This window comes from Phalacrocorax aristotelis, chromosome 7 (genome assembly GCF_949628215.1).
Source record: "Phalacrocorax aristotelis chromosome 7, bGulAri2.1, whole genome shotgun sequence".
NCBI lineage: Eukaryota > Metazoa > Chordata > Aves > Suliformes > Phalacrocoracidae > Phalacrocorax > Phalacrocorax aristotelis.
The window spans coordinates 43,083,116-43,101,688 of NC_134282.1; the positions used below are offsets into that span (position 1 = coordinate 43,083,116).

Genomic DNA, 18,573 nt, shown 5'->3' on the forward strand with positions numbered 1-18,573 from the left:
TCAAAAACTCCCATTGGGCTCTAAATCTTATTTACAGAACTAAGTCACGTCATTAAAGTAATATTAAGTAGAACAAAAATATCACAGCCTAATTGGAGCCCTTTCTTTTAGAGTCAAGAATTACTGTATGACTACAACGCACATATAAAACCAAAATTCTGAAAAAAAGACATCTAGTTTTTACATTGCAATGTTGATACGCAGGGGAGGGGGAGGATAAAAATCAGAAAACACTAAACAAATCCCACTATGCAATCTTGAGATTAACAGAGAAAATGGCTTATTTTATTAAAAACAGTATAACCATTCATTTAAACTGAATGACTAGAGACACTTGGCCTAATTTTCCAAAGGCGCTGAGCATCCAAAGCTTCTATGGTCTACAGGGACCTGCAGGTGCTCAGTGCCTCTAAAAAAAAAAACAACAAAAATCAGGCAAATTGTCTTTAAAAACCAAACATAGTAAGATTCAATTAACAAGTATCACAGTATATTAAACACTATACTGTTAAAGGCTGGTGGGATTTAAAAGTTCCTTTTTACAGCTTTTGTAAGCATACAATGTTACTAAAAATGACTTACTAGGATAGAGAAGCTAAAGAGACATAGGAATGTTCCTGAACACACAGTTTTAAATTATGCATTGCGATCCAAGCGTACATCAATTTCTCTGCCACTGATTTTTATGCCATTCATTATCCTACAGGCCTTTTCAGCAGATTCTGGTGAGTCAAATCTGACTGTTCCACAGCCCTTTGATTTTCCATTCTCCATTTTTATTTCTGCAAACATTACATGACCTGAATAAATAAGTTAAACAGCAGTTATTTCAAGTCTTCGGTGCACTAGCAATGTAAAGAACTCATCAGAAGTGATTTAAAAAAAAAAAAAGGCATTTTAAATTATAATCTAAGGGGACATATGAAATTAGCACTTTCAGACTGATGGTATATTCACTTATTCAGGGAAGATGACACAGGTCAAAATAGCAGTGAAGAATCCAAATTAAGGTCCACTGTTTCAAATCTTTCCTTCACCCTAGCATTAAGATGAAGTATGCCTATATTTGACCTCAAGTTTGAAACAAAGTGCCCTGTAAGGCTACAGGAAAGTTTTGTGTTTCATTTACTGATACTGCCAGAAGTGTGACTACTGACAGGCATTAACCAAATTATAGTTCAATCCAGTCTACCATGTTCATCAGAGCAATGTATCAAGCAATAACACTCAAGCAATTTTGTAAAGAAGCTGCAGAACAAAATTAGAGCCTTTAAAACAGTAAAGTTACCAGGTTAGGAGTAGTGGAAAAGTAGCATGCACTATTAAATTCCTTTAGTGTTTTCCTGAGGTCGGACACACAACTCATGAGGCAACATTTTTATGTAGATGTCTTAGTACCTCAGAAAATGCTCAATGCCTGGAGTGAATGAGCTTTTGCTTATGGTATATTGTAGCACACCACTCCTGAGCCCCCAAATGCCACTAGGAACAAGAAACATTTCCCTAAAATACATAGCTTTTTATTTTTAAATATCATATAATGGAAGACTGGTCTTTCACTGAAAGAAACTGAACATATGGAGACATGGTCTTTGTATTTCCTTAGGATACTGGCAGGAATACAATCTGTTGCTTACATTTGTGCTTATAATTCTTAAAAACAATTCAACATAATTACTACATCTGTTAGTTGCTGAAGAGATAATAAAAAAAATAAATTCTGAGCTATGTGAAAGGTGCACAGGCAGTTATGACTTAATAAAAAAAAACACAACTGTTTTGCTATATCCTCCACCTACAAAAAAAAACTGTGAACACCTGAAAATTTTTCATAGTTGAACTGCAAGTTCTAATTTATATGGAATCTGCAAAAAGCTGTATGAAGACTGTCTTAGGTATCAGTAGTATGTTTAAAATTATTTCTCTTTTCTGCCTCTCCAAAACAAGAAAAGGCATCTGTAATTCAGTTAAAGCTTCCCATTCTGAAAGTGCATTTGCAAAACAAAGCAATCATGTATTTCTACACCCAAGCTTCATTTTTCATTTACTTCTGTGAAAAGACAACTTTTCTGAATTAGATAGGAAGAATTATTGGATATCCGTAGCAATCCTTTATCTTACATAAAAAGGGCCTTTATTTCTTAACATAAAGGGGAAGCATTACAGCCTGCAAATATGCTAATCAGGATCATCTATTTGCATAAAAAACAATCTGACAGTTTGGCAAAATTACTAACTCTGATTTGACACAGCACCATTTCTGGAAGTAATGCATAACCTGGACAGGCCCAGGTCTCTGCACACATTTGTCTCAAAATAAATGCTACACTATATACTCTGTGTTGGCCACAGGATAACTAATACCTGCTCCAAAAAAGAGAAGGCTCAGAGAGTAATTTTATTAATGGAACTGGTTAAAGTTTATAGCAGATGAGCAGTCAGAGCCAACATAGCCCATACTGTACCTTGGTCTCATGTGTTATGTCATGCCTAAAAAATTATTTATATAACACAGGAAAGGTGGGGGAAGTAAGAAAGATTAGGCTAGCCAGAGTCTTCTTCAGGATAAGGCAACACCTTGCCTTCCTGCCCTTATCTAACGAACACCATATAAAACATGAAGTCGATGGAGCTGAGCAGGGATAAGATTCATATACATACCACATTGACTGAATTTCTCCTTTAGCTTCTGCCAGGTCAAGTCAAAAGGAAGCTAGAATAAAAAAGCATTATTAATAACAAAATATTACAAGGAGAAAAGGGGCATGTAATCAAACATGCACACAAAAGAATCTCATGGTTTCTATGTATTCAAATACTTACATTTCTCACAAATATCTGGTTGCCTTTAGAGCCTAATCTCTCTCTCATGCCACTTCCCATTGGGCCAGGCACAAATCCTCGATCAATATCGATGCTCCTGTCCAGGCCTCCACCCATAGCTGGTCCCATACGATCAAAACCAGAACTCATCCGATCCATCCCCATTCCCATTCCTCCAGCCATACTGTTCATACCACCCATTCCACCACCTACACAGAGAAAAGGAGGATAAAATAAAAATCTCTTTTTAGTAATAGATACAGAAGTAATTTGTAAAAAAAAAAAACCCAAAACTTTTGTGTCAGAAGAAAAATATCTTTAATAAAACTGCTGTAATAAAAAATAACTTTATATGCAGTGATTTATCTAGTAGCATGGCTAATATCTTAAGTCAAAGTATTAGAAGATACAAAGTGTCAGTTCTAAAACAAAAGTAAAAAACAAACTGCATCAAGCTATTAGTCACACCATCTAATGTAGTAAAATGTTGAACACAAGTGAAGAATTAAGATTTAAAGGCTGTCCAGTTTAATTAACAAAAACCTGATACCCTGTACCAAAAAGAGATCAAGTAAATAACTGTGGTAATGTTAAGATACAGATAATTTGACCATAAACACTATTGTTTATTTTGTTTCTTGCGTTCACATTCAGCTTTACTTAATGGAGCCACATTTAATGACACAATCTTCTAGAGAATCCATATTTTGCAGAGAATAGATGTTACTGCAAGTGCTGCAAAGAGCATGGACTTTCCTATGAGACATGCAATGAAATATATTAATGTATATTATATAAAGAACTAAGATCAATGCATTCAAATATCCTATTATACTCTTTCTGGATTTATAATTAAATATTTATGTAATGCAAAACTATGAAGATCATTCATGAGGGACCTTCACTAAGCCTTACGCCTCTCAAGATTGCCACACACGAGATTTTAGTTTCTCATCTGCTCTAGCCTGAGGAACTCAGGCATTTGCTGTAATACAAACTTGCCATTGGAGCAAAATTAAACTCAGTGATAATCTAGTGATAATTTAAAATCCAAGGTTGATTTTTTGCTTCAGTTATGAGAGATTACTGAAGTTCAGCTTCATGAAGTTCACACAAATAACTCTGCCTATTTGTCTTTTTTCTGGAACACAAGTTTATTTGAATCACTTCTCCCTCCAAACCACAAGTTAAAACCATTTCAAAACTAAGATTAAGGGAAAGGCTGTATTAGCAAGTTTTCCTCTGAACTTTTACCTCAACAAAACATCTTTAAAACCTATTAGACTGCAGTCACATGCAACAGAATACTACTTATTCCAGCACTGGCAAAACACTACACTACAACAAAAATCACAATAGAATTACATGTACACCGTATCATTACATTGCCTATGCATTTACATTCTATTGAAACAGGTTAACCTACTCATTCCAGATCTTACTGGGCCCATGCTAGGCGCTCCCATTCCTCCTGCAAAAACACCAATCATTGCACCACCTAAACAGAAAAAAATAATAAAGTGACATACACTGAAACCACCAGTTAGCGACAACAACAAAGCACACACTGATAAAGTGCACTCATCTCAATGTTACCTGGCAATTCTCTTCTACACAACAAACTAAATAAGAAACATCTAGTAAGTAACATTAGTTCCTCCTTCTCTATCATGGGATTTAAGCCACTCTGATTTCTTTCTAGCTTTTCTCCCCCCTGACAGTCTACCAGCAGCTCAAACATCTTAAAACTAAATGAGCCATTTCCCACATTGGGAAGAACAGCCTCAAAACTGAAGGGTTCATCTTATTTGAACTTCATAGTACAGAAATGCCCTAGTTACTCCCACTTTTAAGAAACCTACGCAAAAGATAGGAGCAGCTCTCCCAATGTCTGCCTGAATTGCATGTGAAGAGCAAATTGATGGAATTTGGTGGGAATTAATACTTAATAAAGCTGCTTGGCAGAACCGTGGTATCTCCAGAACGGTATCAGAGACTGATTCTAGAGTGGGGTAAAAATAATTCTTTTCACCGAAGTGCTAATATTAAGGAAAGTAATCTCAATGGAACTTCTGGAATTTTAGAAACTCAAAAGAACTACATTCCTGCCACTGCAGAACAGAGTGGAACTGTCAGCTGCATTTTCTTGCTTGATTTTCATACCTAAGAGAAACAGCTCAGTTTTTACTTACAGCAAAATAGATCAGTAACTGTCATCTTTAGGCTAGACACCATTGTTTTAATATCTAAAAGAAGGTCACTGCTGAGTCTTCCATTAAATTCATTTTCTCCACACAGTTCAAAACAGCAACAATTGTTCCCTGCCAGTCTCTTGTGGGAAATATTTGTCTCCTCTCAGACAACATGTTGTCATAGCCATACCAAAGACCTCAAAAAATATGGACTAGCCTGTTGAAAAAAACTACCAATATTTAACACCAGCAGGATTACTCTCAGTACTTCAGCTAACAGTTTGTGTATGAGAAAGATCTTAATACTTATTCATTAGGCCAGAGAGGGTCTTGCAATGAAACATCAAGTTAAAAATTGAGATTGCTGTCACCATGACTGGTTTTTGCCCTTAAAACGAATTGTGAAGAAAAAAAAATCCCCACCTTTCCAGAGCTAGAAAACCTCAGTTGTGAGGGCATCTCAATTAAACCCACTCTCCTTTAAAAGGGAAAAAAAAAAGTCTCCTAACTGTCTAAGATGCACTTAGGGAAAAAAAATAACCACCCACCAACACAACACACACACAACCCCACCACACATGACCTGAAAGCTCAAATAATCCTAATAAGCAAGATTTCAGCTGTCTCTGGCCTTAGAAGCATCCTTTACCCGTACTGTCCCCCCCCACTGGCTTTTCACCAACAAAAAAATTATATGCTTGGAGATGCTCTATGACACAACCTTTGATTTTTCAGATACTTCAAAATTCTGGCAATTTAAGTGGCAACTCCAACAATTCTGTTGCAAATCAAGCATCCTTATTTTCACTAATTGATGGCAGAGCCCAGTCAAAGACTATGGTAAGTTGCCCACCCTGAAACTGGCAGGATACTAAAGCCAAATGCACTCACAGCATTCCCTTTTAAGATACCATTAACCTAAACATTGTAACAGGAGGACACTAGGGTCTTCCCTAACTAAACACAGTATCTATTAACTATTATATTTGTAAATCCCTACAATTTCCTTCCATTACTTAGGGATAAATTGGGAAACTCTTATCTTGGCTCTCAGAACAGTATTTAAATGTTAAGATTGCTGAGAGGTTGTAAGGTGAAGCTTGCTGGATCTATTGAATGAATGACTCCCACATCAGTTTCTCACAGTGGTGACGTTCATGCATTTCAAAACCAATGTGTCACCAGAAGACTCAGAAATCTATTGGTTGCATGAACATTTATAACTGAAGTGGCTTTGGATTTTCACTCAGGAAACAGATGTTTATCCTGTATTGCAAGTAGAGAGAGTGAGAGCATACACGAGGTTTCCAAGACACTAATTCCAAGACATTAAGACTAACTCAGCTGACAAGCTTATTACATTCTTATCACTACTACACAATTACCAGTGCTTGAAGAGAAGCACACAAGAGCTACCCTTCGTTACGACTTGCCCAAATTTTAAAAAAATAATTCAATTTTTAGACCAGATGAACCTTATGCTCTTAGCACCTCTCTTCTCTTTCACAGTGAGGAATTAAGAGAGGGGGAAAGAGAGAAAAACAGGGAGGAGGGGGAAGAAAACCCATCTCCTATAACACATTCATCCAAGTAACAGTACAGTAATGAAGTACAAGAAGGCTCTACTGTTAAGCACTTCCAGGCCTCTTAAGAGAGAAAAGTATCTCATTTGAGGGAACACAAAAGTAACAACATGAACTCTGTCAACAAGACATCATCTATAAACAAAACAAAGCTGGGTCAGTTACAGAAGAGGCCAATAAATCCCATTCCGAGCTGCTTGAGCTCAGAAGTCAGGAAAAAAACAGAGGGCACCAAAATTCACCTTTCCTATCCAATGCTACCTGGTTTGCAGTAAAAACAATTTTCCAGCATGCATTTGCAAAGGAAAACTCCTGGAAGTTACGGAGGTCATACATGGGCAGCTTGCTCAGGATTACCAGAAGCATATACTTTAATACCTCACAAAGTTAACAGTATGAAGCTAAATGCTTTCCTTAAATCATGATTCTGTTTGTATTTTACAGATGGAAAAAAAAGGCCACACTTCAACCTCTATCCTAAGCAACGGCTATAATAAATACTCAGACTACATCACTACAGTAATGACTGGGGAGAGGGGACAGTGGAAGATGCCCAAATGAAACCAGGTCTCTTCTTGATTTTTCTTCTAGTAGAACTCTTCCAATACTATGTTGCAAGCTGCCACAGGAAATTTAAGTTACCATACCCATCCTTCCAAAAGAATCTCCAAAACCACGGTTCAATGCCATCTCACTACGACCAAAATCTCTGTCCATGTTTCCTCCCATTCCACCACGGAACATTTCTGTAGAGAACAAAGCAGAAAACCCAAAAATATTCTGTTAGATACACATGCAACACTTGTTTCACAGCTGCTTATTTAAATAGAAGCGGGTTTAATGCACAAGCCAGAGGTACCTATTAAACTCCCACACCAGTTCCTATGCCTCCACTCGTGCCACTGACTGTATTTCCTTTCACCTCATCTACATTATCCATACCTGAAGGAAGGGCTTTTAATAAATAAATATTAGAAAACTAAGTGTACCAGATCAGTGTTCACCTACCTCCCATTCGGTTGACTCCAAATCCTCCCATATTAGGCATTCCTTCCATTCCACGAAATCCAGCAAGTCCTGTAAGATAAGGAAGAGTGTTTTCTATATAACATTAAAAAAATAATTAATGCAAAGAACTTCACTTCACGTACCGCCTCCCATTCTATTCATTCCACCGAATCCCGGACCATCTATTCCCATACCTTTAAACCAAAGAGAGACAAACACCATTTAGAAGACGGGTAAGATCCTAACGGATTTAAAAAATGCAAAGACAGTTAATATCTCAAAAGCACACTACACAAGGCTTGCTTTGTCAAGAGTATGTCATTCTTCCAAGGACAGAAGTGACAATTTTAAACTTAATAATGTAACAATGTAAAACAACTGTAAAACTTAACAATGACGACCAGACATTTACCTCCTGGACCCATGCTCCCCATTCCACCACCCATGCTCAACTGTGTTGCACTGATGGGCTGTCCACCTGGTCCAAGTCCCATACCAATGCCACCAAGACCACCTTGAAAACAAAACTAAGTATCACCGGAAGAAAGATTTTCTTCTGTACCATAAAGAGACCACAGCAAGCAAAAGTACTACTAAACTGTTCCAAGCCTCTCTATCAACATATATTAAGTCCAGGGAGTAGAAAACAAAGTGTGCACTCACGAGGTAATTGTGAAGTTTTGCTCTCTGCAACACGGAAATCTTCATGAGGAATTGATTTGTCATCCTGATAAAAGACAAGGATGTTACGCTATGATCCTTTCAATGTTTTGGCAGAGACATGTAAGGTAGAAAGAAATATAAGCAACTTACCATTTTTACATGCATGGGTCTATCGAACAGGAATTGTCCATTGAACATAGCTGAAGAAATGCAAGTAAAGGAACCTAACTACAGAAGACAATTTAACTATTTCAGAAGAACCACTGGTTTAGGAGTCTCATCCTTCCTTACCTAATCTTTAGAATGCCAGTTCAAAGGCCAGAAGAGGCTATATAAGCTGTTAGGTATATAAAAGTCAGTTTCAGACGTGTCACATTCTCACATATTTTAGGTTTGTTCAACATTATCAGGAACACCTTTTCAGACTCTAGCAGAAAACTTACTATTAAAAATGTAATCCCCACTGTATTGCACTCTAGTCGCTATATACTAGCTACAAGGCAAATAAGCACCATTTGCAAAACTACGCTATCAGAAGCCATTAAAAACTAATCCATATTTGATCAATTATTTTTCAAAACCAAGGATACATATTGCTTGAACAGCTTCAATTGCTTGTTCAAAGGTGACTGTTCCCATCCCTCGACTCTTGCCATCTTTATCTTCTTTGATGTCTGCACGCTTCACAGTTCCAGCAATGCTGAATACCTCCTTCAGCTTCTTCCAGCCAACTTTAAAGTCAAGCTTACACACAGAAATATTTTAGTGTTTTGAGCGTGCATTTCTGTTCTGCCATTACATTTGGAAGAGATTTTCTGCATTGTTGTAACTCTTCAGCTTCACAAAATGCTCAATGTACGTAAATGACCAGAATTTTGTAATATACATAACACTGCAACCAAGTCCAAAAATGTCAACTAAAATCAACAATTTATACTATATATATACACCTTTTACTTCAATAAACACACTAACATTGAGAAATGGATGGGTTCTGGTCAAGAGCAGCTGTGCTCCCGCAAGTCCCCTTGCAGACATAGTACTCTTGTGCAAATAAAGAATTTATGAAGTAAGCACCTCCAACAAATACAACAGTTTAAGTTAAAGTAACTAGCAAGATAAATTGAAGTGTATATTTAATTAAAAAGAAATGCAATTGTAAATAGATAGTGAAAAGATGTATAAAATCTTATTTTGAATCAACAGATGACTGTACAATAATTAAAGTGCATGTCAGCCTCAAGAGTTTAACATCTTTTTCATGTCCAAAATCTGAATACATATCCAGCATTTTTAGTTGAATATACTCATTGTGAACTATCATTTCCCTTTTCCTCTTTATATTGTAACTGTATTATGCAGGAATATAACATGTTTTACAAAGATCAAATATTATAGTTATAAAATACAGTTTTAAACTTACATTAGCAACAAAAATAGTGGACCCAAGCCTGCCTGCCTGCAAGTTACTGATAACCTCAGGAGGAATGTTTGGATTATTGAGAATAGAAGGTGGTAAATTCATTATTCCAGGTGCCACATCAGGTCCATGTCCTCCTGGAAACTGTCCTCCTACACGCTGTAATGCCCTACGAGCGTGTTCACCTTCAGGATCCTGAAACACGGGCAAAAATAAAGCCAACTTAATAATCAACAAGAGGACTGGCACAAACAGAAAGGTACTATTTGAAATTCTACATAAACCCATCAATATTATAAACTAATATCCTTGTCCATGTCAGAGGGATCAAAAACTGAATTAGCATGGAGACCTAATTCCCTCACCTCTAGAGGTGGGTCCTTTCAGATGAGGGTTGAGGCATATTGGCAAAGCACTTGTTGAGGAAGCGTGCACTGCCACTTCACATGCTGTACCTAGCCTATGGACAAGTAGAAAAGATTTCAATCTAAAGGACTGTCAGTCTAGCACCTTCTTCCAAGAACTGAATTAATTTAATTATTTTTTATTATTGTTTATTAATACCATTATTAAAGTTGCAACAGGACAAAAAGAACTGCATCAGACACCATCATACAACACTACAACAGAAATGTTGACATTAATTTCACTTTCCAGTCTGCACAAGTTCTCTACTTCCAGCTCCATTTTTGCACATGTGGAAGTAGTCTGATACTCAGCTCATTCTGCATCATATTTTGAAGCAGATAAGCAATGTAAACATAGAATCATTTAGGTTGGAAAAGACCTGATGACACTAAGTAAGAATATGAAATTAAAATTTTAAAGAAAAACAGTATTATATTATTTTGACTTTAGGACACAATTTTTGTCAGTTCACTTGGCTAGTATCATGACCTTCTGCAAGCCAACAGGCACTTTAGCCCATTAAGAAAATGTCACAAAAAAATTGAACTGGAAATTACACAGCTAAGATGCTCTAAACACTGCGTTGCGGTCTCAGTAGTTATAGTATCTTCATTGTTTCAAATAAAAACCAGCAGCAATAACCATACCTCTTTAATATTCAGGGGTCTTCCACTAAGATCATATTTGTTCATGGTTTCTAATGCTTTCTTAACAAATTCTTCATCTTTGAATTCAACCACACTTAGAGGGAACAAAACAAACAAAGTTTAGAACGTTAAAATTAACAGAATGTTTGGATAGTAGTGTGTTTCTACACACATAGAAAAAGAAACTTACCCACAACCCTACATCCATGGTAATTTGTCATCACATGTAAAAAGAGAGAGAGAGAGGAAAAAAAAAGTCAGTCAGCACATATGATAGACCATTTCAGATTCCAGTTAAAGATCCCAGCTCACTGTTAAACAACTATTCAAGTTATTTTCAGCTTCAAAATCCGTAATATATGCTCTTTACTGGTAGTCAAGCTGAATTTCTCCTAGTTTCTCAACATACATACCTTTCAAATGCAAGAGAATACATTTTTTTTTTAATTCTCTTTGAGCCAAACCAGAATTGGAAAAATGCCACACAGATCCATGTAAGGACAACTGGGGAGAGGAGGTGGGGGGGAAAGAGTGGAAAGGAAAAAACCCCAAAAACATAACCAAAAACCAATCAAGACACTCATTGTGTCATAAAAGCTGCCCAGTGACTACAAAATTCAAAACTACCTACATCAGGTATACCAGTACGATGAACAAGGAGTCTGCATACCTCTTCAGTATTACTAGCATAACTGCGAAATTATTTTTAAGAAAATAACCTTATTAACGGCACCAGAATCCTTCTAATAAAGCAAAGAGTTGAGGATTGCTTTAAGTAAAGCAAAGCTGACAGCATGTTTTAGTCTTAACAAGTGTTAAAGAAAGTCATGTACAACAATTGATACAACCTCAGTTAAGACTCAACCTGCATTTCTCACATTCTCAACTGCAGGTTCGGAGCTACTATTGGCCAAACTTTTGACTATTTTTAAGACAAAGGAGCTTTAACAATCTTCACTCTTAGTGCCTCATTGCTGGCACTCTGTTGGCTACCAACTATCTCCATCCATTTAGTTTTAAGGAAACAAATACATTAATCCAGTGTTTAGATACCAACCCTGCAAGCTGCCAAATCAGGCACTTCACACAGTATATTCTTAGCTAACGTTTTATACTCATAGGCCCCAAGAAGAGAAGACTACGCTAATAAAATTTAAGTAAAATCAGTGGCTTATTGAACACCCTTTATATGAAACAGATTTGTACCAAAACAAAGATAAAAAGAAGAATTAAGTAAATGCCATATGTTAACATTACAGAAGTATTTTGTCCTTTACAGCCAGCTAGTCTGAGTTGCATGAAAGTGTCAGACTACTTCTAATACAAAATCCTCAAGGCTATCTTAACGAAAATCGGTGTAAAAATGAAACTTACTTTCCAATAACTGGTACAGGTATTATACAAAAATAAAACTGCTGAGGAACTTTTAAACCTCTAGCAGATTGTTGCCCACGGCACTTACCCTTGATTTTCCTTCAGCATCCTTAAACAGCTCCACGTATGTAACCTCACCAACTACATAAGACATACAAAGGGAAAATACCAAGAGACAATGCATTTAAACACCAGTATCTTTCTTTACTGTGTCCCTGTGCACAACTCTACAGAGAAGCACCTATTATTCACCAACAATCAAAACCAGACCAACGTACCTCCTGTCAATGGCTATATAATTTAGCTAATTTTCAGAAATATGCAGCAGCCACATTCTCAAAAGCTAAAAACAAACAACTATATTTAACCTAATTCATACTACAGATCATATTTTGGCCAGTATGATATAGTTGGTGAACAAATTCAGATATACACAGTCCCTTAACCTAACAAATGAAACTTCAACGTTCACTGGAAAGTGTTACATATATCATCCTACTCACAACACCTGTTTTAAGGTGACTTTCTACCTGAATGTCTTCAATCATAAGTTTGCCTTCAATAATAACCAAATTTACACATCAAATATTTCACAGCAAGCCACTCACTTTCTAAAGGAGGAAGTTTCAGTAAATAAACCAATCAAATAGTCATGTCACCTTACAACAGATAAACCAGCAGTTACAGAAGCGGGGTTTTGGCATTTTTCACAGCCTAAAAGCCAAGTGTGCTTTGCATTACTTTTGAAGAATCAATTTTTTCAAGGAAAACACAGAACTAACTTTTTACAGAATTCACATATTAGCATTATTTTACCCCAAACTTAAAATAAAACATTTGGGGTAGTAAGATTGCTCTATCAGAACTGCAACAATAGTAACAAGCTTTTAATACAAATCTCCAGACAAACAGTCATGGCAGTAGTGACAATGCAGACAAAGTTAATTCCACAGCCAGATTCCAACAAAGAAATACAAAACAACTTTTGAAACACGTCCTTTATTATTCATGTTAACACACTAAATGTGTTGCTTAAATACAACAGCCCTTAAAAAAAAATCTACAGAGACTACAACTAGACGAAACACAATCTCTTTAAGAAGTCATGAGGTCATGCATATACTCTCTACTGTCACACTAGAATGGCAGAAGATTGTAAGCACTTCATTCACCCATCCTACCCTGCAATGCAATTGTCTCGGATGAAAGAGGGGGAAGGGAGATAGATGTACCAAGTAAAGGCAAAAAAAAAAAAAAAAAGTAAAATCAAATTTGTGTGGCTCAAAGGACATATACATTGCATTTAAGTTCCACCCCTTTCTATGTGAAGTGTATTATAAGGAATAAGTTACCTTTCTCTCTCATAAGATCTTTAATAGCTTGCCATTTCATGTCATATGGGATGTTGCTAATAAAAACTCTGTTACGATTAATAGTCTTCTTCTCTCCAGTGCCTGCATTCTTGTCCTTTGAATAGGGGTGGAATCTATTCTTGTTTCCAAGAGAAGGGATTGCCTTTGGTTTTGCAACATACTTCTCTTTTACAGGTGCCTTCTCTTCTTTTGCCGCCTCATCATTATCCCTATATTTAAAAAACAAGCAAACAAACAAATATTAGCCTTGTGTTGGATCATTAGACTGTTATACCTCCTATACATATATAGCTGAACACCTCCTATGCTATTAGAACTCCCAGGACGTCAAATGCTGCTTTTCAAATTAGGAAAAATAAATTCATGCTACCAGTCTAATTCCATAATATGTTGCTTTATCTAAAACAAAAAGTAATGTATTCACTACTGTAAGTAAAGCAAGCACATCTTGCTACTTCACTTACATTCCATTTCCATTATGTCTGTCAGGATTCAGCAAGATGGTATTATGAAACTACTACAAATACCAAAATACAACTCATCTGAAAAATAAGCTACAGCACCCGTGCTTTGATCCTTCAATAATTTTCACATCAGATTTGGTTAAATTTCACGTTATTCACCACAGAATTGAGAGCTGAAATGGTCTAACTTATGAAACAGCTTGGTGTACTTCATTCAATGTAATAATAATAATATATAAAAATCAACTCTAATAGGTTGTAAATCAAATTACATTTTACCACATATTTTTTATAATTTATGCCAGACTGCTTTTAGACCGAAATTGAAATTTAATTGAGAACAAATGCTCTTTTACTTTCTTTGCTTGTAACACTACTAGAGTTTGAAAACTTGCTAAATGCATAGGAAATAGGTGTATTAAAACATGCTCTGCAATCTATGACTAATTAAGTCATCAGAAACAACAACAAAATAGACTTCTGGCCTTCAGTATTACAAAAATTTAGCAACAGCAGCTGCTCTCCTTTTAAAATCTTTCTAGTTTTAGATTAAAATGAAGGAAAATTTGCTTCCTTTCTTTTAAAGCAGCCCAAATCTCAACTTTGATAAAACTATACACTTTGAACAGTTTGATGAACTATCCAAAACTCTTTAGCACTCTTGATAGTGTTACTATCACAAGGTGATTTAACATGCTAACGGAGGATCAAGGTGCCTGAATTGTTACTTTAAAAAAGGTAAACTGCTGAACTGAAAGAATCCAGTGATAAAGCCACCAGACAGATGCTAGAGATATAAATAAAAGTGTAGCTCAAATCTCACCACAGTTAATAAGAAACTTAAAAAGTACTTTTACACAAACGTTTACTTAAAAAGCCAGCATTAGCCACTCAATTTAGAACAATTAAAATGAAATGTTCTACCAGACTGCCAGAAGGGATTGATTGCGAACCCTCCTTAAATTACATCACTATCTTCACAATTTTTCCCACATTTCAGAAGGATTAGTTTTTATCTCATTTTGACACTTTGGAAGGCTTCTGGTGTTAAATTAACCAATACAGGCATTTCAGTTTTACAACCACAACATATGCCAAGATCACCAATTTTGATTAATTGAAATGAGCATTTTCAGCTCTCTGCATAGTTACTAAAACAGTGAGTAAGTAGCAGTCTTGCACTCAAGAGCACATGCAAGTAGTCCTTCACGAAGCTAAACATATTATCTACTCAAGCTTGGGCACTTTTCAGGGAGGAATAAATTCAAACATCTTCATATTTCTCCCATGACTTTTTCCCCATATTTTGAAGTACTCATATGAACTTCACGGTCCTTATGTTTACAAGTGGATTAAAGGAGGATTAGCAACTGAGAAATGCATGGACACTCCTCTGGGCTAAGTATTTGTAAAATTCAAGACATTCAAAGTCAACAACGCATCCTTCAGCTTCCCTCTGCATCATCCTTCCTCCACACCACCCTGTCTGTTGTGGCAATTCAATTCTTGTGTGGCTATGTAATGAGCCAAAATGGGGGTAACAGTTGGAGGAAGCAGGGAGGGAAAGACCAGAGTATCAGGTTTTCTAGTCAGATCAGTTCCTTCTAATTCAATCTCATTTGCGAATGCAAAACTCCTGCCCAATGAGAACCCTAGTAAAATCTGAGTTCTTCCTTAAATTTTAGGATTAGAACAATGGATTCTCTTTAGCCTTTTAAGCTCCTTCCTGCTTAAAGGATTATGAAAACAGCCCCTGGGTGCTGAGGAAGAGCAAATATGGAACACACAGGCTCTACAAGACCTGGCAGTACAAACCAGTAGAGAGCACAGAGGATATGAGTCTGGCATAAACTCTTAAATCTGGGAAACAAGAAGACACTTCACTTAATCTGGGGATCACAGCCAGTCTCCTGAAAACAGACGATTAATTAAAAAGCAATCATTGTAAAACTCATCTGCCAAAACCAACAGGCCAGTGAACAAGCTAGAGGCAGAGAACCTTCTGTGGATGTAGCTCTTACCCTCCACCCTGAATATTAAAAATAATTTTAATCAAACAATACATTCAAAGCAATGTCATGTTAGTCACCTAAAGACAACAGAAAAAAAGAGTCCCAAACTATAAATTGTCTCAGAAACTATGAATTGCCATTTTCTTGGGGGGAAACCAAGACTAATTTCTACTCTTTACCTTTGGTATGAACTAATCATCTGTATATTTAATTAATATACAAAAGCCTAAAAAATAATCACAAATCAACATGAAAGCCCTAAAAGCTGACTTTTTTAAACTTTACCTCTCTGCTCACAAGTGTCCATACAAATAAGATGATCAGCAGAGACAGAAATGCAAGACATCTACAACACATGATTCTAAAGCACATAGATCAGTTCAGCTTTGTTGTGCTGAACAGTTCCACTGCTCAATAAAATAAACTTAGGGAAATGTGCAAGTTGAGATCAGGATTCCTATCCAATTTAACCTGAGTGCTAAGCAAATCCGGTTACTGAAATACTTTTTTTAAGTCGTACATTTCACCTGCACACTAACAACTTAATCCCTTGTACACGTGTTTTGGGGAAAACTGGAAACTGTATGCAACAGAATGAGATTTGAAACTCTGTTACCAAGAACTTTGCATTATTTTCAAACGTAAAGTTGTGATTTCTACCATGCAGAATGACTGGGATTTTTAATTTGCTTGTGATTAGTTTTGGAGAGAAAAGAGGAAAATTGCTGACAGAATGAGGGATACTGAGACATTAAGCCATTATTCTAACAGCAGCAACCCCAAATAGCAATAAAATATTATATGCCTTGAAGGTGCAAAAGGGTGACAATCTTCCTGCAAGAATTCAATCATAATTTGTGTAGTTTGGGAGCTGAGGGCCAGGCTCAGGAAACAAAACAAAACAAAATACCCACACGGCTATTTTATGGTAATGTGAAACTTGTAACTTGTAAACTATTTGAATGTCACAGGGAATCAAGTAAAGGCATGAAGTATGCCTTTATTCCTCCAGCTTTATATTGAACTTGATCCCATGTGCATTTTTCAAACACAACAGTATTGGACCAGGACTGCTTAGAACATGTCAAAACTTTACAGGTCTCAACGGCTTTACTGTACCACAACAGTAGTTCTACTATAAATGTATTTTCCTTCCAAGATGCGAATAAGATTAGATCTTGATATTCCAACGATATGAGGCCAAAATCTAGTTAATGTAAAGAACAATAACCCTCGAAGCCTGACATCAAGAACAACCAAACCCATAAAAGGTTACTCACGGTATTGTTCTAGAGAGCCGGTACTTCTGGCTCCCTTACACTATGTTCCTTTTAGACCTGCTACATAAGGCCCTGTTTACATATTCCATATATGATAACGCTACTATTTACAAGAAAAGTTTGTGCACGTATGCGGGGGTTCTTTGTTTGTTTGGTTTTTTCCTTTTTAAAAAGTAAATCACTACAGGGCCGTCTTCCCACTCTCACGTAAACAAAGATTAGCTCAAAGGTTTTACCAAACACATCGCTACGGTACGACATGAGCACGTGAACAAAACCAGGCACGGAACCTGCGAGTGCTGGCCCCACCAGAGCCCGCCGCCGGGGCGGCTTCGCACCGCCAACACCTGCGGCTCCCCGGGCAGGCGCCCAGCCCTCACCCTGCGACTTCACCACGAAACTTCACCTTCCCCCAGACCCGGGCCCCGGCCTCCTCCGTGCGCCCTGCAGGAGCCTACCGGGCCGGGAAGCGCCTCCTCCGCCACCGCGGCCCCGGGGGGCCTCCGCGCTGGGTCCGCGCCGCCCGCATCCGTGCCCCGGCGGGGGAGGAGCCCGGCGGGGGGGAGGTGGGGGCCGGCCGCCTACCCCCCGCCGCGGCCTAGGCGGGCCCGCCGCACCCCGCGCTGCCCCGACCGCGCTGCGCTGCCCCGCTCCGCCCCGGTCCGGCCCCGCACACACATTTTGACGCCATTAGCGCTGCCCCCGCCGCTCTCTGTTGCTGCCGCCGCTGCCGCCCCTTCATCCCGCGGCGGCTGTTGTGGCTGTTGTTGTTGCGGCGGCAGCTGCTGCTGTTGTGCCGCCGGCGGCGGCTGGCCGGCGGCGACGGCGTCCTCGGTTGCGCGCTGCGGCGCAGCTGCCGCAGCCTCCGGCTTGTCGTTCTCCGCCATTTCGTGGCCGGGCCGCGGCCCCGCTACCGCTGGTTTGAAAAGGGCCCCGAGCGCCTCGGCCTCGCCGAGCCGGGCCGGCCAAGTCTCGCGAGAGCAGGGCTTGCGGCGGCGGGGGGAGGGCACGCGCGAGGAGGCTTTACGGGTTGCCATGGCGACGCCGGCGGGCTGCCGGGCTTGCGGCCGCCACGGCAACCCCGCGGTCATCCCACGGCCGCTTCGCCCGCGTCCCAGAGGATCCGCCGCTCGGGTGTGTGGCCTCCCCGCCCCGCGTGGCGCCACACCCTGAGGTGCTGCTGCCGCCTACCTCTCACCGCGGGGCAGCCCTGCCCGGCGCTAAGGCCCGCTCCCAGGCACCGGGTAGCTCCCACCCCAGGCAGGCTATCTCCCTGAGCGGCGGCACCTGCTCACTCCCGTTTGAAACTAGCCACCTCCTGCGGTG

At 38.7% G+C, this 18,573-nt stretch overlaps 1 protein-coding gene across 1 annotated transcript; it reads right to left on the reverse strand.

Moving 5' to 3' along the window:
- Window positions 1-263: 263 nt before the first annotated feature.
- MYEF2 (myelin expression factor 2) lies at window positions 264-18,223 on the reverse strand. Its single transcript, XM_075100398.1, has 17 exons — window positions 17,926-18,223; window positions 13,471-13,700; window positions 12,207-12,259; window positions 10,935-10,942; window positions 10,745-10,838; window positions 9,693-9,884; window positions 8,860-9,013; window positions 8,420-8,469; window positions 8,270-8,333; window positions 8,019-8,120; window positions 7,750-7,800; window positions 7,607-7,675; window positions 7,246-7,344; window positions 4,250-4,321; window positions 2,824-3,032; window positions 2,662-2,713; window positions 264-800 (listed from the first exon to the last, which is right to left on the reverse strand). The coding sequence occupies exons 1-17, from the start codon at window positions 18,132-18,134 to the stop codon at window positions 637-639; spliced, it is 1,872 nt and encodes a 623-aa protein (XP_074956499.1). The 5' UTR covers window positions 18,135-18,223; the 3' UTR covers window positions 264-636.
- Between the last annotated feature and the right edge of the window lie 350 nt (window positions 18,224-18,573).